General features: G+C 50.6%; 1 protein-coding gene across 2 annotated transcripts in view; it reads right to left on the bottom strand.

Annotated features, from left to right (window-relative positions):
* Positions 1–17,023, bottom strand: part of VSTM4 (V-set and transmembrane domain containing 4) — a 90,604-nt gene extending 73,581 nt beyond the window's left edge. For both annotated transcript variants that reach the window (XM_060103167.1, XM_060103177.1), the window contains exons 1-2: positions 16,923–17,023; positions 8,134–8,532 (exon numbers count right to left, since the gene is read on the bottom strand). In XM_060103167.1, coding sequence (XP_059959150.1) covers positions 8,134–8,532; positions 16,923–16,977 — 454 coding nt within the window. In that variant the 5' untranslated portion in view covers positions 16,978–17,023. The remainder of the gene's footprint in view (positions 1–8,133; positions 8,533–16,922) is intronic.
* Positions 17,024–21,230: the final 4,207 nt, after the last annotated feature.

Below are 21,230 nucleotides of genomic sequence, written 5' to 3'. Positions count from 1 at the left end.
CACTAGCTCACCAGGCCTTCAGGGCTGACTTCTCTGCAGTGCTCTAACTTTGGAGCTGCATGCTTTGGGTCTGTCATGATTTACTTTACAGCCTCTGAGTTCTTAGTTTCTAACAGAATGGAAGCAGGAAGCCCAGAAACTTTAAGCATAAGATGATTAAGCTCTTTTGAGTTGAAAGGAGAGGGGCAGAAGTTTAAGGCCCTGGACCTTGCTAATTTGCACCCAGGGGGTGTAGAAAGCTGGAGAGCGGACACACCCTACCTCAGTTTCCTCAGGCAGCATTCTGCACAGATCAATGGGAAAGGGAAATCTCCAAGGACCAGAAGAGGCTGGGGATATGAAATATGCACAAGAAAAGACCCTTAAATAAAATAAAGAGGAGTCAACACTTTTGCTCCAAATTCAAAAAGTAATATAGTCAGTTCACTGGCCCTTCTTATCCAATGATCAGATGGTTTCCCAAGGAAAAAACTAAATGTGGCTGTGTCCCCACTATTTATAACTGGGTCAGTGTTCTCAAGAAAGGCAACTACAACCCAGAGAGACACAGAGAACTTCTCTGTTTCTGCTTTCAGATGTTTGCCTATTGCTTCCTTTCCCCCTTGCCCCTCCAAGACTCAGGCCAAAGGCAGTCTCTCTTGGGGCCTGGACAAAGCCATATATGTGACTAGGACCTCTGAGTGACCTGCACTGATGGAGCAGCTGATGAGAAACAGAAAAGCTCCAGCTTTGTCTATTTTAAACCACTCTTTCCTTTGCATTCACTCTAAGACAAATTCTAGAAAACAAAGCAAAAAAGCAAACGAAAAACCATGTTAAACAGACTTCCCATTGTGACAAGGCGGTTAGATAAGAACTTCACATTCTGAGACGGAATCAGCTGCAGAATACAAAGGCCATGTGTATGTCCCCACACAGCGGTTAGGAAATACTAAACCTTAGGGCTTGGTAACGGGCCCTCTCCAGACACAACCCCAGGGTAGATCTATATATTACCCTCTTGCTACCACCTTCCACTCCTTGTTGCCATTAATTAAAATGGCATTATACCAAAGAGTTTGGACCACTCATTCAGTCCTTCATCTAAAAATTTCGTTATGGAGCCCTTCTGTGTACCAGGCACTGTGTCAGGCATGTGGGTGCATTTAAGAAGAATCTGGCAGGGTCCCTGGAGTCCAGGTCCCCGGGCAGGGCCACCACGCCAACCTTTCCTCTTATCACTGCCCACCTCAGCCCTTACCAATCACAAACATGCATCCAACGCCATTAAGTTATTTGCAAATCCCTCTTCTCCTTCATCCATACCTTTGCTCCAGCTGTTTCATCTCCTGACATGGCACAGCCCGTAGTCGTCACATCCCTCCTCACCCTGTGGTCCCAGCGGAATGCCACATCCTCCAGGTGGCCTTCTCCTATTCCCCAAAGAATGTAACCGTGTCTTCCGCTGACTCCCCCGTACCCGCTTCACCCTCTTGTATGGCCTTTTCATACTCTCTTTCTATTAGCTTTGTCGATAATGTCTACCAAATCTATACCCATACTGACATATGTCTCCTCCTCCAGATTGTGAGGCTGGGGACCCCAGAGGGAGGGGATCAAACCTCCCCACGCATAACTCTCTTTGGGCAAAGCACAGGGACCACAGGCTCATAAACTGGGGCTTCATACATGGTGCTGAGCTTAAATTCCAATCTCTTAAACTCTTCCAAGAACATGGCAGTCGCAAGGAGCGTAGATATAATGAAGAAGTGTTTGAAGTGGTGTTTAAATTACACTCCAGTTGTGAATTTGTTCCTTTTGAGTATAGGACCTGTTGACACTTTAAACATCATGATGTGAGCTTGCTTAATTAAGCAGTAGCACTAAATGTTTCATTAATCTCATTCCTAATTATCTGTTCCACGTTTCTGGAGAAAAAGGAATTCTTTAATTTCTGCCACTGAAACTTGAAATATCGGTTCCCTGTCGTGGTACTTTCAGATCCAATTATTAAATTCCCTCTAATATTCTGGGGTTAAATAGATAAGAAATTATATTATAATTTTATCTTTGCCCCCAAATACTTTTTAGGGTAAACAGAGTTTTCTATTTGCTTTGTCCACTCCTAACATTTAAAGCTCACTTATATAATCTGAAGTCAAATAACAATTTGTCTTGTTAAAATATGTTGTTTGGGGTTAGACTGAAATACTGTTTAAATGGCAGGAGACAGCCCTTGCAAATTGCTTCTATTATTAGCATTTTCACCGGTGATGAAAACATCTCCATCTGAAAAGATGGAGATTCGGTTCTGCTCAGAATATCAGACTGCTTCTGAGTCAGTGGGTGGCAGAACTGGGCTGAAAAGCCATTGAGGACAATTTTGTACGAGGCCTGGGGAATGGGGAGTCCAAACAGTTGTACCCCTAAGACCAGAAGCTTAAAATGAATGACAATGTCACTCTTGAGAACCCCAGGGGGGCTCACACGCCCTGGTGCTAAGGGCCCATGTGGTGCCCTCAAGCAAAGCATCAAACTGGCCATGTCAGAGCTCAACAACTGTTAGGGACTTGTGGCACCCAGGACCGTGCTGCAGCCTGCCCTTGACCGGGAGCCCCAGGGACTCTCAGGCTTCATCCCGGAAATCCTCCTGAAGAAAATCCAGGCCTAGGAACTGATCCAGCCTCCCATTCCCACACCCACGCCAGGGCCGTCCTTGCACTTAGAACTCTCCAGGGTCTGCGTGTCCTGGGAGGGACCAGGCCACATCAGTGCCCGAGGAGGACAGGGATGGTGGGTCACAGGGACATCAAGCAGGATGGAGAAGGCACAAAGGTAGGGAGATCCCCAAAGCTTGGGGAGCAGAGACAGCAAAGGGAGGTCAAGGGATTACTAAAGAAAGCGGGCACAAAACACAACGGGCAAGTGCCTGGACACGGGGACGTGGGGCAGACAGGGTGAAGGGCGTATGGAGAGGCAACAAGACCTGCCGTACCAGCTTAGGGAAGACGGCGGGCTTAATTTAAACTGCACGCCTGAGGCATAGCAAGTACCAGTCAGCGCTGAGTGCGGAGAACAAACGCAGGGTCAGACACTACCTCTGTGTCTACAGGGACAGAGGAAAGCGAACTTCAGAAAGCATCACAGTTTGCCAAGAAATTGACCACAAGTAGCTATCGGACTGCTTCTGAAATAATGAAAGTGCTTTTGCACCTATAGGAGAGAGGTTGGCCCCCTAAAATAGCAAGCTTCAACTCAATTCGAAAGTGATATTGGAATTTACCCCAAAGAGAACAGCTTGTCTCCACGTCTAGGGACGTGTTATGCTCTCAGGACGTTTTAGGACAGAAATCCTTTTTTAAGTTGTTGGACCCAACTACTTAAAAAGCAAAGCTGTTAGTTATTTCTTTTGGCCTAAAGGAACCAAGAACTTTTGGAAAACTCTGCACTAGTCTATCTATGAAGCCTCCAGCTCAGAAAACCTTGAACAGCCCAAGCATAAATAAGGCACCCCTTAGAGAGAGACCCCACTGAGCAGCTTCATCTCCCTGTTGGAAATTACCCCGAACCCCTGCTCGTGCTCCCTTTATTTCCATCCTGACTTCCCTGTTCCACCAACTCCAGCCTTGCTCAGCCTGCTCAGTGCTAGGGACAGGGCACTCAGGACCTGACCTCCCCATATTCTTGGGTTCGGGCAGGGCAGGACCACGCAGTTCATTTCCTCCTATCTCACCTACAGCGAGACCCACCCCTGCATCTCACCTGCTCATGATAAATGAGCCAGAAGCTGTTACCTAGAGATGGTTGTCATCAGAAAGGAGGACACAGGGCTCACCAGGCTGCCAGGATTAAGGTCAATGCACCTCAGTCCTGCCTGGAACACTGTGCACCTCTAGATTTCCCAAAGATTGACTTTTTGCACTCCTGGGAAGAAACTGCTACATCTTCGCTCTGCAGTGCTGCTCTCCTACTGAAAACACTTTGCCTTTTCCAGACCACCAGGCGGCTGGCCCAGAGGAGCCTGTTCCAAACACCAAGTCTGCTGCCCCAAATACTGGTGTTTCCCAGGGCTTCACCCTTGGCCCCTGTCCCTTGGGAATCCCCTTGGGGATTTTACCCACCCCCGTGGTTTCACCTGCCTGACTCAGAATCAGTTCTCACTGGCCAGATCAGATGGGCGCTTCAGCTCCACATTTCTGCGTGCTTACTGGACATCAGTGCGGGATGGCCTCCAGCCAACGTCACTCTCAATTCCTCTGTGGCCAGCTTCATCTCTTATGCTCCCTTTGTCAGCCGTGGGCACCATCCTGCACACACTGAGTTAGACTCCTGGGTATCATCCCAAAGCTTTCTCCCTTCCTTGCACCCAGTTATTAAAAACTTCTTATTTGACCTCCAATGTCTCTCCATTCCTACCGCCAAACTTTGCATCATTTCAAGCCTGGGCAAATACAAAAGACTCTGCCGCTTCACCCTGTAGTCTGATTCCCCCAAATCCATGTCCCAAGCAGCCAACAGAGGGGTCTGTCAAAAGACTTTAAACGCTTCTCAGGGTTTCCAAGGACGAAAGCAGAGATTCCCCAAAATGCCTGATGATAAAATCATCTAGACTGGATGTTAAATATTCAAATTCCAACCCAGACCTAATAGACTAGAATCTCCAGGGCAGATGCTTGGGAATCTGCATGTAAACAATGGCCCCTTATCATTAGGCAAGGTTGAGAATACTGGCCTACAAAATCAAGTGTAAATTCCTTAATATTCAGTACAGGCCCCTCCACGATCAGCCCTGCCTGCCTCCCCTCGTTACCCACTGCCGGCCCGACCTTCCAGTTCAGGCCCCAGCAGTCCTGACCCACGGCTGTAGGGCCCTCCATCCACTGATTTACCGTCCCCTCTGGCTCCCTGCCCCACGTAAACAGCCAGTGTCCGCTCAAGCACTGCCCCCTGCCTCATCCTTAGGAGCCCTCCTGTGCGTGTGCACAATGCTCCATGCACACCTTTATCACTGCACCTGACTCTCCGTGACATCGTATCTGTTTCTGTATCTGCCACCCTCTAAACAGATCCGCCCCTGTGTCCCCAAGTTTCCAGCAGAGCAGATGCACCATAAAATCAATGTCCACTGAGTGAGAGATAAATGAATCCACCGAGCACCGCGGAACACTGTAGGCCATATTATTTTCCAATGCAATGTCTTCGCTGAGCCCAGCAAAGCTTCCTCAGCTGAACTGATCGTCTCTCTGAAGGCTGCCACTCATTTCCTCATCACGTTTGCTACTCTTCTCTAGATTGAATCTGTCTTTCTGAAAGTGAGGTTCCCCAAACGGACGGTGTAGTCCACATTAGTGTCTCCCTAGCACAGTACACATGACACAACCAACTTCCTTCTCAGGGACACCAGGCCAACTTACGGTGTGCGGATGGAAATAACACAGGCTGTTCCTGCTGCTATATCACCCTGCAGATGCGCATCTAATTCACCACCGACGTCACCAAAGTCCCTTCACAGAGAGCCTCCCGTTGACTCTCCAACACTGCCTGTGATTCGTTTTCCCCAAATGTATCACTCTGCCATTTTCCAAATTGAATCTCATTCTGTTATGTCCTGCTTGTATTTCTTACCTCCCTGGATTCCCTTTTCATTATGTTTTACTCCTTGCTGATGTTAAAAACTTCCCAATTTTGTACTTTCTGTGAAGTTCATTAAGGTGATGTGTGCCCCCTTTTCAATGTCACTGATAAAACAATTAAATGAAATCAAACCTAACATCAACCCCCCTGGAAACCGCTCCAGAGGGTTCCAACACCATGTGTCACTTAGGGTTTTTGGATCCATGTCCTCTGCAGGCAGGGCTTCTGGCTTAGTGAAATGATCACATGGCATAAGCAACTGAAGAAACTGTGTAACATTCCTTGCCTTTCCTTCTACCTCTGTGTGATAAAAATGACACTAAGTTCACGTGGTATGACAGATTCTCTAAAATAAGCCAAGCGTGACTCCACTGTCACCCAGAGGATCACACATTTTCATTCTTCATTATTTATCATATTGCTTGGTACCAACAACACTGAAGTCAGGAGCTCCCCCCACCCACAATCTCATACATATGCGGTTTCCAGACAAACCCCAATTTACTACTTCCCCATTCCTCAACATCCCCAATTCTCGGGCTTCCCTGGTGGCGCAGTGGTTGAGAGTCTGCCTGCCGATGCAGGGGACACGGGTTCGTGCCCCGGTCCGGGAAGATCCCACATGCCGCGGAGCGGCTGGGTCTGTGAGCCATGGCCGCTGAGCCTGCGTGTCTGGAGCCTGTGCTCCACAACGGGAGAGGCCACAGCAGTGAGAGGCCCGCATACCGCAAAAAAAAAAAAAAAAAAAATTTCTCCATCATATTTTAATAATTTGCACAGTTAAAACATAAAACGGCAACTTATGCTTTGTCCCAAATTAATGTAGCCAATATTTTTTTAGCCCCATACTTTCAGAGGTGTCTTCAGGAAAAAAGTCATGACAAATTTATTTATTAACATAGTTTTTTTTCCCAATAATTGCTACTTTTTTTTTTTTTTTTCACCACACACACACACATGCTCAAGGACTTGGCTGGACTTCGTCAGGAGCCAGCATCTCAGGGATCAGCAGGGATGTGACAGGCTGCGGTTTACACACAATTCCCTGGACACGCCTTGTAACTCCACCCCTTCCTCTTCCACCCATAAAAGCAAATCAAAGTACCGAGAAGTGGGGAAAAGAGATTAGTTCCACTGAAGTCTTAAGAACCACCTCAGGTTTTTGCAGCACGTACCCAAATAAATGTTCTAGAGGAACCCAGCTTCATTCACTGAAAGCAGACGCACATGAAATAACAGACTTGATGACGGCACTCACTTGAACGTAGGAAATCTTTTTATCTGTTCTAACTGGCAGAGCGGTCGTCACTGCCGAGAGATTTACTACACGGCTCCGGAATACACCCAGACATAAAAATTCAAAGGGCATATATAAGATCTTATGTTTCAGAGCCAAGTAATATCCAGAGTGGATTCCCTCCTTAGCCTGTGGTCATCCGATGTATTTTTCTATTTTCTGTGCCAAAATACATATTTATATTAATAGTCATTTGTTTTCTTGAATTAATTTGCTTAAGGAGAAAAAGTGCACAACATTTCAGATGATATATCATTCCGTGCTTAAGAACATTAAAATAAGCGAACTCCAAAGACAAATGAAGTTGGACTATCCAGGTAAATTATTTACTTTAACATATAGGATATTAAAAATGCCTATTCGCAACAGAGTTTTATCCCTTCAACATCACTAATGCCTTTAATATTATATGACATGTACACAACAAAATTAGATTCTTTTTCACACTTGGGATCATCAGCTTTACTCTATGATTCTCTTGATCTTCTACCAGACCAAATTCAGGTTCCAAGCACTCAAAGATGTAATTTTAGTACACAGTAGCCAGTTTTATTAAAATTGTGAGAGGTGTCTTCTTGAATGGAACATCAGTGGCAAAAAATGATAGCCCTCAAATATGGCACTTAGTAGCTAAGATGTTCCGGAACGTGGCCCACACCTCCTATCTGTCTCCAGGAAGGGAGGGCCACCTCTGGTCCCTTGCCCACTTTCCGATGAATTTCTCAGTGAGCTGTTGCCAGAGGCTTGGATCGGTTCCTCTGGGCGATGGGTCAGAGCCACTCAGGCTGCCCTGCTCTGAGGCCTGGCAACTCACATCAGGCATCAGGACCTCCCAATGCGGGCCTCCTCCCATAGTGCCCGGCACCCTGCCAGGCAAAGCGATCAAGGCTGTGCAGACCTGAGCTGGAGGCAAAGAACACAGCGAGACCAATCTTTCAGCTGCAAAACAGGTTTTGGCCAGGGGTGGGTTGGGTGGCATGGGGCCAGACACTTGCCCCTTTCTGTTCAGCCTTCCACGCCTATAATACAAGTTAGCCACAGCATCCATGTAAAGATCTATCCTCATTACCATGGCCTGCCTCATACGGCTTGGCCCTTAGAGGCCAAAAAAGATGTGTTCTAGCTCAGCAGAGCCGTCCTGGAGGCCACTGACTGGCCAGCTGGAGGGAGGCCCACGGACCTGTCACCCTACCACTCTCCCCAGAGAGTGGATGCACCCTTACCTCTCATTTCTGTCGCCGAGGAGCCATTGGACCAAGCTGTCCACTTATTCCTGTGCTTGCTGATTTCCTGGACTTTGCACACGTAATGCCCTTGATCGGCTGGGCGGAGGGTCAAGAGGGAGAGGGTGTAGAGCACGCCGCGCCGCTCCTCGAGGAGGCGCAGCCTCTGACGGTAGGCGCTGCGGCTGAAGTTCCCATAGTACTGCACCACCCGGAGCTTGGTCATCTTAACCATCAGGGCCTCCTGGGAGTCCGGGCGTGCAAAGAACCAGCGCACGGCCAGCAAGCTGTCCTTCCGCCTCTTCTGGGAGACGTGGCAGAGGAGAGTAGCATTTTCCCCCTCCAGGTAGTCAACCACGGGCCCCGGGGACACGGTGACATTGAGGGCCCCACAGACCTCTGCAGAGGAAAAAGGAAAGAAGAAAATGAGGAAGGCCACCGCCTTTCCCCAGGTGAAAACACATGGCGTCTTCTCTCCAGGAGCCCGGTTGGCCTGCGTGGCCAGAGAGGTGGGCCATCCCCATCCCCTCTATGCTCACTCCGCCTTCTCGAAAGAGCCCTCCTTGGGGTGTGGAGTGTGCCTCTGTGGGCACCCATGTCCTCATCTAGGAGATGATCCCAGCCAAGCGGGATGCCATGGACCACCTGGCCCAGATGTATTTTTTTTTATTTTAATTAGTTGCTGACATTTAAAATTCAGGAGATATCATATAAAGATTTGGATTTGGGGAAGCTCTTAAAAATTTCCAGCTCACATCCAGTTCCCCCTCCCCACCTGCCTCCCAAGGCCTGCTTCCATCAGTTTCATCACTTCCCTGAGTAGAAAACGCTGTAGCCCCTTTCCCTGTCTCAGGTATTTCAACTGTAACCAAGGCAGATGATCAGTATTGGTCAGGTGGGTGTTAAACTAGTACCAGGAAGCTGGAATGACAGGGGTGTCTCAGTTTCTTGTTCCAAGTCTCTTAGGACCATGATCCATGGTCAAGGAGTTGAAGTGCAAGAATAAAGAATGAAGGAGCCCAGGAGCAGGGAGGGGTGCCAGACTCTCCCGGCAACCCAAAAGATGCTCCAGGATTCCAGGCCCAGGCCGCTACTTCCTGTCCTTTGGCTTCTTAGTTAGGGCTGTCCCTCCTAGCCGCCATTCTGCCCCAAGCTGACTTTTGAGAGTGCCACTCCCTGACCACCCAAGATCATCCAGCGTAGCCTCCCTCACAGAGGCCTTCTCCCAGGAGACGCGCTGCATGGCGTCTGCAAGGATTGTGCAGTGCGGCGGTGCAGCCCCGGAGCTCACAGTCGGGGGAACCTCCCCCTGGCAGGCAGAGCCCAGAAAGGGACAGGATGCCCAGAGCTTCCTTCTGTCCAAGCTGGGCTGTCTTCTCACCAGGTCCCACATCGTCACCCCTGCGCTGCCCAGCACATGACTCCAGGAAGCACCATTCCCTGCCCACTCCAGTGTTCGAGCAGGTGCCCCCAAGGTCATCCCAAATTACAAATGGCCCCCAAACACCGCCTTCTGGTCACATGAAGGGACTTGGGCCCTGATGGCAGAGTCACCCAAAGCTTTGAACTCTGGTCAGTGCTGCAGGTAAGCAAGGAGGAAGGATGAGAAAGGGAGCAAAGATTTGGATCTTCTACTGTGAAGAGGCTGTGAGTCAACAAGGTGAGGCCCTGTGTGTGTTGGGGTGGTGGTTATTTGGGGGGGAGTGTGACCTACAAAGTATCCTTCATCGTAAAAACCCAGGCAATAAGCTCATCCTTACGTATGGTTTCTGCTATTGATTTAATAAACTAAACACCTTGAGAGATATGACTTGAGGGTCAATTTCATTTCATTTTCTTTCTCATCTCTTAAAAGCCAGGCCACCAGGACACTCCGGGATACTCCAAGATCCTTAACTCAATCACACCCATGAAGCACCTTTTGCCATATAAGGTGACATTCATAGTTCCAGGGATGAGGACACAGACATCTTTGGGGGTCATTATTCAACTCACTGCACTGTGATAGTCTTTTGTCACCATAAAAAAAAAAAAGATGGAAGTGAATTCAGAAGAAAAAGGTTGATGCTTGGCTGGACTCAGCTCTTTGTGGACAAGAACGAGGTCTTCTAGGTCTACAGTGACAAAGGACAAAGCCGCCCAGGGAGATACTCGGGGAATGCAGATCAACAGGTAACCAAGGAAGGCACACGCTCCCGAGTAACAATCTCACTGTCCACACAAGTCACTCACGCAGACAAAAAGAGGAGGAACTGCCCTTACCGTCTCCCCGCACCTCACCCCCCCCGCCCCCACCCTGCCCACACACCATGTTAAATTAGTCCAAAAGCATTTTCCCCGAATGCCAGGATCCAGGCTGAAGCTCACACGGGTTCCACAGCAGGAGTTCCCTGGTGAGTGGCCACACAGCCGGGAACACCAGGCTGACCCCACTCCACTAGCTGCCCGGGGCTTTGGCAGGTCGAGAGCAGCAGAGATGGAGCAGCTGGCTTCCAGAACTTAAGTCCTGCTCTGCCCGCCCCCGAGGGCTCTCCACTGGAGGCAAGGAGAGCTGGGGAAGGCAGGAAATTGAAACAATATGGACGGGATGAGAGCACAGCCAGGACCCCACACCCTAGTCTCCTCCTATTAATGCTGCATGAAGGAGGGATTATTTATAGTGACTGAAACCAGGAGAATGTGCCAAGTGCTCCGGTCCCCATGAGAGGCCAGATTCCATCCTAGAGGCGAACCAGTAACTCTTCCTCTTCTGCAGCTCAGGCCGAGTCAGCAGCTCCCAGGAAAGGGAACGGACGGAACTATCTTCCCCAGAGGAACCCTCGTTCTTTCTTTACTAGTGTGCCTCTCTGCCTTCAGTTAGCCCCATACTCTCTTACAAATGGCCCAGGCACGTTTCTCCCACTGTAGTGCAAGACCCTTGTTACGGGCTGAATGGCATCCCCTGCAAATTCCTATACTGAAGCCCGAATCCCCAGGACCTCTGAATGGGACTGTATTGGAGAGGAAGCCTTATAGAGAGATGACTAAGTTAAAATGAGGCCCAGGGCTTCCCTGGTGGCGCGGTGGTTGAGAGTCCGCCTGCCGATGCAGGGGACACGGGTTCGTGCCCCGGTCCGGGAAGATCCCACATGCCGCGGAGCGGCTGGGCCCGTGAGCCATGGCCACTGGGCCTCACGTCCAGAGCCTGTGCTCCTCAATGAGAGAGGCCACAACAGTGAGAGGCCCGCATACCGCAAAAAAAAAGAGAAAAAAAAAATGAGGCCCATAAGGTGTACCCCAATCCAACGTGACTGGTGTCCTTATAATGAGGGGAGATTAGGACACAGACACAGACAGAGGAAAGACCACGTAAAGACACAGGGAGAAGACAGCCATCTATAGGCCAAGTAAAGAGACCTCAGAAGACACCAACCCTGCAGACACCTTGACCTCAGACTTCAGGCCTCTAGAATTGGGAGAAACAAAATTCTGTTGTTGAAGCCCCCTGTCTGTGGCACTTTGTGATAGCAGCCCTAGTGAACCAATACAACCTTGCTCTCAGGAAGGTTCATTTCAGGCCTAGTCCTACCACCAGCCCGAATATTTACACCCACTTTCAATGAGAGTGTATGGGGGTGGGACTGAAACGATGATGCTCACAGGCTCCTCGGTGGCATTAAGCTTTGCTAGAAGACACAGGCTCTCAGGTTGTGTAGATTGCTGTGCCTGCAATGACCTTTCTCAGAAAGCTGGTGCCCCAGCTAATGCCCTCCCCTTGACACTGGAAATGACTACCTTAAGCCCAGGGAACACAACTCAGCTCTCAGGCACGCAGCTGTGAGAGGTGGCATTGCTTGAGGAAGGGGAGAAAATGCAGATAGAGGACCCAGTGCTTGGCCAATGTTAGCTGAGCTGGATGTTTAAATACTAGGAGAGGGCATCACACAGCTTCTGCCCCATGCCAGTCATCAGGCTGCAGAGGGGCCAAGAGGCAGGCAGTGGAGGCAGGCTGACTAGAGTGAGGGGCCGGGGCTAGGGGGGGTTCAGGCCTTTCCCTTCTGGGTCTCCACACCTTGCAGGGCAGAGGGGCAAGGCAAGCAAACATTGGCCAAGCCAACTACAAGACAGGGGAGGTGGGGTGTCACTAGACCCTCTGACACCAGGTAAGGTAAGGGAGCAGCCCGGGGCAGGGCAGAGTCTCCCCTCTCCTGGCCAAGGAGGGAGAAGCATCAAAGTCATTCTAGTCTGGAGAAGTTAATTTCTTGCTTTCTGACCCTGCATTGCAGGGAAATGAGGTGGGAGGTAGATCCCCCGCCCCCATCCCCTGGCCACCTCCACATTCATTGCTCCGCTTCCTCCAGCTTACACCCCAGCTTATGCTTTGTTCACTTAATCACTCAACAAATAGCTGCTGAGAACTGCCATGTACCAGACACTGTGAGAAGAAGACACATCCCTAACTTTGCAGAGCTGAGAGTCCAGTGGGCTAGGCACTGGTCATCAGGAAAAAGACACAGGAGAATGTGACTACAAACAGCAACACATGCTACAGAGAAAAGGTGCGGGGCTTATGAAAATCAGGGTGAGAGACTTCCTTGGTGGCGCAGTGGTTAAGAATCCGCCTGCCAATGCACGGAACACGGGTTTGAGCCCTGGTCCGGGGATATGCCACATGCCACGGAGCAGCTAAGCCTGTGTGCCACAACTACTGAGCCTGTGCTCTAGAGCCTGCGAGCCACAACTACTGAGCCGCGTGCCACAACTACTGAAGCCCACATGCCTAGAGCCCGCGCCCCACAACAAGAGAAGCCACCGCAATGAGAAGCCCACATACCACAACAAAGAGTAGCCCCTGCTGGCCGCAACTAGAGAAAGCCCGTGTGCAGCAACAAAGACCCAACACAGCAAAAAAATAAATAAACAAATTTATTTTAAAAACCCCAAAAATCAGGGTGAGATTTTGATCTCTGCGTGTCAGGGAGGAAAGAGACCCTGGAGAGGTGACCATGAGCTGAAGGCTGAGGTAGAATTCGTGACATAAATTCAGGTCAGCAGTGAAGAATGATCTTCCTGGAAGACGATTCTACCTGTGCAAAGGCCCTGAGGCAGGAGGAGCATGGTGCAGGCTGGAAATGGAAAGATCAGTGTCCTCCAGTGAAGTGCACCACACCATCGCCCAGGCAGCCACCTGTGTTTGCAGACTGACCTCAGGAGGGGCCGTTGCACCTCAATCAGGGCCCCCAAGACCAGTTCTTAAAGGAGGAATACGACAACATGGGCAGGAAAGAGACTGACCCAAAACAGAGGGTTGGGATTCCTGCTGCAGAGAACCATATTCCTTCAACAAGCACATGCTCCATGACTTGGTAGGTGGGTGTGCCCGCCCCACCGAGGGCTGGGCGCTAGGATGCTCAAGGCCCAGAGCCTTCCCAGTGGTGTAGTGGGGCTAGGCAGAGAGCCAGGGGTTGGAATCCAACAAACCCGGGCTGGAACCCTGGTTCTATTAGGAGTGAGGCCCTCAGAGCCTCAGTTTCCTCATCTCAAAAATAGGAAGATGATGCCTTGTGTGGTGGGTATAAGGCTCCAACAAGAAAGCACCTTGAAAATATCGATAAAATTTGCACTCCCTGAGGGCGCAACAGGTGGGGATAACAGAGAGTGACACGCACAGTGACGTGTAAGCAGGATGGGCTTCCTGTGGGTATGATCTGCAGTCACACATGGCCCTATGCTTGGAGAGCCCCCACTTGATTTAATCTCTGCTGTTGCTGTCTTAAAAGCGTAAGAATTTTTAAATGAGGGGCCCCGCATTTCCATTTTGCACTGGATCCCACAAATTATGTAGCTGGTTCTGCCTGTAAGTGAACATTAAGTTCCTGTGGATACGATTTATGGGGTCTAATCCTCTTGTTCCCATTTGGATAATGTTGTGAAAAGGACTAAAGTTCAGAAAACAGCCTAAAAGGACATCAGTGTAGCCCAACAGTACACAACCAACTCACGTAGCGCTCAACCTCCCCCTCTCCCTCCGTCCCTCTCTCTCTTCCTCTCACACTCGTCATGAAGTGAGAAATAGCAACTTACAGGTGCAGGGGAGTATAGAACTTCTAACAAACACAAGGCACCTGCCTCACCTGGGACACAGAGGTGGCAAGGCTGGGGCCCCTCTGTTCCGACCTGGCTAGAGATGTGATAGTGGCTCTGTGCTCCACACTTCTTCTCTGTCCTGAACAGACTGCCCCCCATCTTTTCAGGGAGCCAGGAGCTCCTGGCTCCCTGAATGCAAATTGTGTGTTCCAGTCGGCAGTGTGAAGCTCATTCTTATTAAAAGGACAGTCTGAATTCATGACAAATAAATCTCTGAAAGAAATACAATTGTATTACTTAAAAACCCATGGCACTAGAAGCCAGTATTTACCGAGCACCAAGCAGAGACCCAGTCTATAGGGTAGGTAATGTGTTCATATTAAGGCGGTCACCTTAAAATAGTTCTCACCCAGGACAAACACATGGCCTTGACCAAAGATGAACGCTAACATTTGCTGGGTGTGACCTCTAGACCAAGTACTGTTCTAAGCACTGTAGATGTATTTTCTCAATTTATCCTCATAGTATGTTTATCCCCATTTTTACAGACAAGAAGGCTGAGGCCCAGAGAGGCTAAGCCACTTACTCAAGCTCACACAGAAAAGCAGAGCTGGAATTAGCACCTAGGCCATCTGGCATCAGAGACAACACTCACTCACCAATCTGGACCACAGCACGGCTTTTAGTAAATATTTGCCCCTCACTTTGCTTTTCTGTAAAATGATAGGTGGGACTAGGTAACCCCTAAGGTCCCGCTTCTCCCCACAACGGAGAGGTAGAAAAGTGCACCAGTTAAGAGTCCAGACTTATGTATAAAGTGGTTCTGCCAGGCTCTCTCTTGAGGGGGATCATGACGAGGGATTGTGGGTGAAAAGATTTTTTTGTTTGTTTTTGGGTTTTTTTCTTTTTTTTTTTTTTTTTTGCGGTACGCGGGCCTCTCACTGTTGTGGCCTCTCCCGTTGCGGAGCACAGACTCCAGACGCACAGGCTCAGTGGCCATGGCTCACAGGCCCAGCCGCTCCATGGCATGTGGGATCTTCCCGGACCAGGGCAGGAACCCGTGTCCCCTGCATCGACAGGCAGACTCTCAACCACTGCGCCACCAGGGAAGCCCGTGGGTGAAAAATTTAGAAGAGACAGGCACACGGTGAGTGCTGCACTAGCAGGGGCTGTCATCATCACACAGCCTTAGGCACAGCCAGGGTGGACTCTAACGGTTCTCTAATTCCAGCTCTCTAAGGCTCCTGAGGTCTCCTGGAAACATGAGAATGTCTTTGACCCACAAAAAGCCCCTCTCTGGGGACACCCTCTCTGACAGCACCTGCAATTAAGAAGGTGGTTGTGGAGCACAGGTGACAAAGATCCCTGTGCCCCCTGTATCTCACTGGCTGCTAGCCACTAGAGCTGCCCTGGCCCAACCATCTCAGTCAAACCTCCAGTAACTGTCAGCCAAGACAGTGACAACTGTGAAAGGAACATTTTCCAAAGGGCCAGATTTCAAGTTCACTGGAAACTCCACTGCACTGGTAGCCAGGGGACAATGGGTAAATTTCTTCCCACTGTGATCCAAGTTCCTCCCCCCTAAAACTCGGATCTATGCTGGCTCAAATGCCAGCTCCACCATTTGGTAGCTGGGCCACCCTTGGAAAATTACTTAACTCTACGCATCAGCCCCCTTACTTACAAAACACCAGGAACACAGCCTAGCCAGGCCTCCTGTGTTCAAATCCCAGCTCCACCACGTATAAGCCCTGTGACTTAAAGCAAGTCAATGCATGGACCTGGCCTCAGTTTCCTCATCTATAAAAGGGGGGTAATAATAATAGCACCTCCCTCGGAGGCAAGTTTAACTGAGTTAATGTTTGCAAAGCACTTGGATATATATATTTACTCTCCTCATTATTACTTTGAGGCACTGTCATGATTATATGAGATAACTGTAGCTCCCAATGGACACCCAGGAAATGTGAGTGCCATCGATATATTTATTATTACTATTATTCTAGCCAGCACAGCCCTTTCAGCCTTGAGAAATAAGGAGAGAAAATTCTTCGGCAAATTAGAAGTGGGAGCAGAAACCCCAAATGAAAGTTAGCAATGCGGGTAGGGGCTGCCCCTAAAGCACGGTGGTTTGGAAAAGGGTAAAGGGCCCGCGGCTCCAGGCAGCCGCGGATCCCCTATCTCCCCAGGCCTGGTCATCATGAAACTCCCGCGAACAAGTCCTCAGACCCCAACCGCCAGCGGCGCAGATCCGGCCCCTTCGGACCGGGTCCTCCGAGGAACTCTCCGAAGAGAGTTAAAGGGAAGTTGCTGCCCACACTAACCTGCCAACAGCTGTCGGTGCTGCCTGTTGGGAAGAAAACAGAAAACAAACCAAAACTAGGGCTCGCACGGTTCTGCTCGCATCTTCCACTTGGAGGCCTGGCCCCTGGAAGGGAACCGGGCTGCGGAGAGTCTCCGCGGAGCGCTGGGGTCCCGGCCGGGCGGGGAGCGAGGAAGGGGCGCAGCATCCCCGACCCTTGGGAGGCGCCGCTGTGCTCCGCCGCCTGGCCAACCAGACCCGGGCCCACGGATGCCGACGGGGACCGGGAGGGGACAGCCCAGAGGCGGCAGGGCCTCCCGGCCAGGCCCAAGCCCCGAGCCCCGAGCCCCGGGCTCCCCGGCGCCGGCCGCCCTCGCCCCACCCGAGGGGTCCCCGAGGCGCCCGGTCCCAACGCGCTTACCCGGGGCCGGAGCCCGCGCCAGCAGCACGGCCGCCGCCAGCGCCAGGAGCCGCATCTCCCCGCCGCGCCCGGCGCTGTGACGCGGGAGCAGCGCCGCCGCCCGCCCGCCACCACAACCAACCCCCACCCGCCTCCCCACACCGACCCCGCCGCCGCGCAGCCCGCCCCGCGCCCGCCCCCGGCTCGGTCCCGGCCCCCGCCCCCGCCCCCGCCCCCGCCCCTCGGGCCGCCTGCCCCCGCCGGGCCAGGGCTTCTGGGCGCCCTGAGCGGCATAGGGCGGAGGCGCGGGCCGCCGCTGGCGATCCTCTCTGTGATCTGTGGGCAGCTAATTTCACCACCCCTATTTCACAGATGCGAAAACTGAGGTTCTGGGAGGCGATGGCTCAGACACAAGACATACTAGATGCAACGACATTGGAAGTCACTTTGCATTACAGCCCAGTTATTGCTAAGGGGAGGGTGTCTTGGAGGTTGGGCAGAGGGTGGGGGGCAACTCCCAAATGCAGGGGCTTCCCTGACCTAAGGCTAACCTGCTGCCCAGGGAACCTCCTACAGTCGCTCCACAGAGACCTTTGGGAACCAAGGAGCAGCTGAATTTGGATGCGGGTGGGAGGGTATCAGGGACGGCGACGCTTGGAAAATTGAGAAGGTCCACACAGATAAGTTCAGAGTGTGTGGACACTATAAACAATGATGTCTGCTTAGGGTGCCCTCAGCCACAGACCTGGGCTAGATACTTTGCACCATGTCACTAAATCCCGACACTGTGAGACCCTGGGACAGCTTTTCAATCTCCATGTGCCTCAGTTTCCTCCACCTGTACAATGGGAAAATTGGCATGTCCCTCATTGGGTGTTGAAGAAGATCAAGTAAGACATTTCCAGTTAAGGCACTGCACCTGGACCCTGGCCTGTGAATGTCACCTATGTTTACTCTTATTATTACAAATAAGGAAGCAGAGGCAGAGAGATGAAAGGGCTGATCCTTGGATGTGATGACAAGGCCATTCAGCCCAGATTACTCTGAGCCAGTGGTCTTTTCACCCTGCGTCTAAATTTGGGGCCTGAGCCTGACTGATGTGCTAATCCAGCATCTCTACAGCAAAGAAAGTGTATATTAGGTATGTTTTGTGCATGTCTGTCAGGGGAGGGCTTTGTGGGGTTCCAGAAAAGGTGGGCCCTAATTGGGACTGGGGTCCCTGGAAGAGGAAGAGAACATGGCACCCTCTCCTTCTCTCTAAAAGCAGTGAATGGGGGTGGGGAAGGCATGGAGACAGAGGTGGTGCTGCCCACTGGTGCTCAGCCCCAGGGCACGTCCCAGAGGAGACGTCCACCCTGCAGCCCAGGCCAGTGGGTGTACAGCCCTTGTGATCTCTCCAAATGCCAGGTACTCCCTGGGGTCCAGGGTCTCCCTAGGGCTCTTCTAGCTGGGCACCCTCACAAGGAGCAGGGCCCTGCAGGAACTGGGCTGACTGTCCAGACAGTCTGACTGGAGGGAGCAGCCCCATCTCTCGCCACCAGGTGGGTGATGGAACTGGGGAGCCAACGGGGAACTGGCTGCAAGGCTGCTGGGTCTGATGCCAAGGACAAGAAGTGAGGGCAAGAACGGATGTCAAACTGGATCCTACAGCCCAGGAATGCACACATTTCTGGGAGACTTCCAGACCAGAGCTTGGAAACCACTTTGCACGTGTGAGCGACTAAGCCTCACACCCCATCCCTGTGAGGTCCCAGGCTCCAATTTATGGGTTAGTAAGCTCAGGCTCAAAGAGGACTGGAGACCTGTCTGGGGCTCTTGGGCCACAGAGTATCTGGACGGGGAACTTGGATTCTGACTATGGAAGACAGCGCTTGGTGAGACAGGGGAGAGGATGCCAGAGGAGGAGCGCTGGTTCTGAAAGTCAACCAGCACCCCACCCTGGGTACCACTTGTGGGTCCTTGGGCAACATAACCTCTCTGAGCCTCATTGTCCAGATGAAGGTGACACATGTAAAATGGCATGTCAGCATGACTGCACATGGGCAGGGCGCTAAGGAAGTGGCAGGACTGTTTGGTGTCCTCCATGACCTCCCACCTCAACCTTTGTGCTTGCTATTTACTCCCCATTGGTAGGATGTAGAAAGGGCCCTTTACACAGGTCAGTCACATTTAAAGGAGCCAATTTTTGCTTTGTATCACTTTTTTTTAAGGTTTTTTTTTTTTGATGTGGACCATTTGTTTAGTCTTTATTGAATTTGTTACAATATTGCTTCTGTTTTATATTTTGTTTTTTTGGCCGTGTGAGGAGCCCGTGGGATCTTAGCTCCCCGACCTGGGATTGAACCCACACCCCTTGCATTGGAAGGTGAAATCTTAACCACTGGATGGCCAGGGAAGTCCCCCATTGTATCATTTCTAAATATCGTTCTCTCCTCGCAGAATTCAGCAGATATTCCACTCAGCATTAGACTTAAATGCTCACCCTTTGCCTCTCTTTCTCTTTGCCAGAATTGATGCTGTGCTGGAGATTTAGGGGCTGGAAAGTGCTTTTCTTGCAGTTCTGCGATACGTAACATTGTTCTCTTTTCAGCTGTGTGCTCTCTCAATACTTTTCAGCTTCCCAAATAATCTACCAGACCATCTTGATAAGACCTTTGCTGCATGACCCGGAACAGGGAAACACAGCCAGCCTCCAGGGCAGACACCGCCAATGACCCAGATGAGATGCAGTATTTCAGTTGTTCTGGACTACAGTAGCAAAGGCCTTCCAGATATTTACCTTCACCCTGCTGCCTGCTCACTCGCTTACAACCTTAGGACAATTTGAAAATCCTCCACCAACTTATTTGTCCAACCCCTGGCTCCATCAGGTCTATGTTCTGAATTAGAAGAATAATACAATCCAATTATTTTTAAAAGTTATCTCTTCTAAAAATCCCCCTGTCTGGGGTTTCTGGATGAGCATTCAGACTGTTTTGAAGTTGATCCAGGTCCCGGTGGACACTAAGCTATGCGGAGGCCCTACTCAACTAATCCTGATTCTATCGGTCACCACCGAAAGAATCTTAGAAATCCAAATTCCCTCAAAATAAATGTGTTCTGCTATCACATGGCAGGCTGGGGAGTGGAGGTCTCCTTTTCCTCTTCCATTATTCAGTTGTTTGCTAAAACCTGGTCTGAGATGAAAGAAGAGTGTGTGGTTTTTTAATCAGCTTGATTTTGTGTATAGCAAGTCTATTCCTAAACTAAAAGCACCAAAGAAAAGTAAACACCCCCTTCTAAGGTGTTCGGTGGGTTTCTGTGTTGCTTTTTCAGTCTGGATTTATACAAGTAATTGTTAAGATCTCCTCCTCCTTAACGTTCGCAGGCGTTTTGGAGCCAAAAACACTTAGTTGCATGCTTGAATGATCACCAATAGGGAGTGAACAAAGAGTACACTCCGGACAGAAAGGGTTTCAGCTGTGACTGATGGAGGGAGGATAGGAAAGAAGAGATCATGGTTACAGAGGACGCATCCATCCAATCAGAAGGAGAAGCCATCAACCAGCAATGGTGGAGCTTTCATGAAACCTGCAGCATCTTCTTTCCCATGCACAGCTAGGGAAGGGGTGTGGAGTGCACTGGTTTTTCCCTAAAGGTAAGGAAATATGAAGCTATGAGGCCGACAGTACATCTAGATAGAAATAGCTTCTCCAAACCAAGCTGTAGTATATAAGTTTGGGTCATTCCATGACCTTAGCCATGATTGTGAGCTTGGTTGTCAGGCTATGCAGGCTGGATGCAGGAAGAAACGGCCCCCAGATTCTAGAAGTCCCCAGATGGAAGGAACTGGAAAGAGGGTGGGATTAGGAACTGGACAGGTCATCTATATCACTGATCACAACAGAGCCCATGCCTGTTTCCTCTTCCTATAGTCCTGCTGGCAACATCTACCGTGAAAGCAGCCCTCGAACTGAAAATTAAAGGATGCTGGGAGAGTCCCGCCAGCAGCGGGTGAGCGACTGTTCCAGGCAAGGGAACACGTGCCAAAGCACAGAGGCTAAAGGACACAAGACTTTCAAGTCCTGCAGGTGGCTTCTGGGGGCCTAAAAGACCAGTTGAGTCTGGGGAGTGAGATGTGGATGGAGGGACAGGCAGGATCAAAGCCCTAGCAGCCCCCAAAATGGCAGATCCAGGAGATTGTACATCATCCCAATGATGGTGGGTGCCATCAGTGAAGGAGGGGAGATGTTGCAAGGGTCCCCCAGGCATCACAGAGGAGGCATCACTAGGTTTGGAGGCAGGGGCTACGTTGAGTCTAATATCTCCAATGCTATTGACAATAATCCA

Source organism: Mesoplodon densirostris, chromosome 1 (genome assembly GCF_025265405.1).
Source record: "Mesoplodon densirostris isolate mMesDen1 chromosome 1, mMesDen1 primary haplotype, whole genome shotgun sequence".
Lineage (NCBI taxonomy): Eukaryota > Metazoa > Chordata > Mammalia > Artiodactyla > Ziphiidae > Mesoplodon > Mesoplodon densirostris.
The sequence above is the reverse complement of the archived record's forward strand: the minus strand, read 5'-3'. Positions and strand labels throughout refer to the sequence as shown.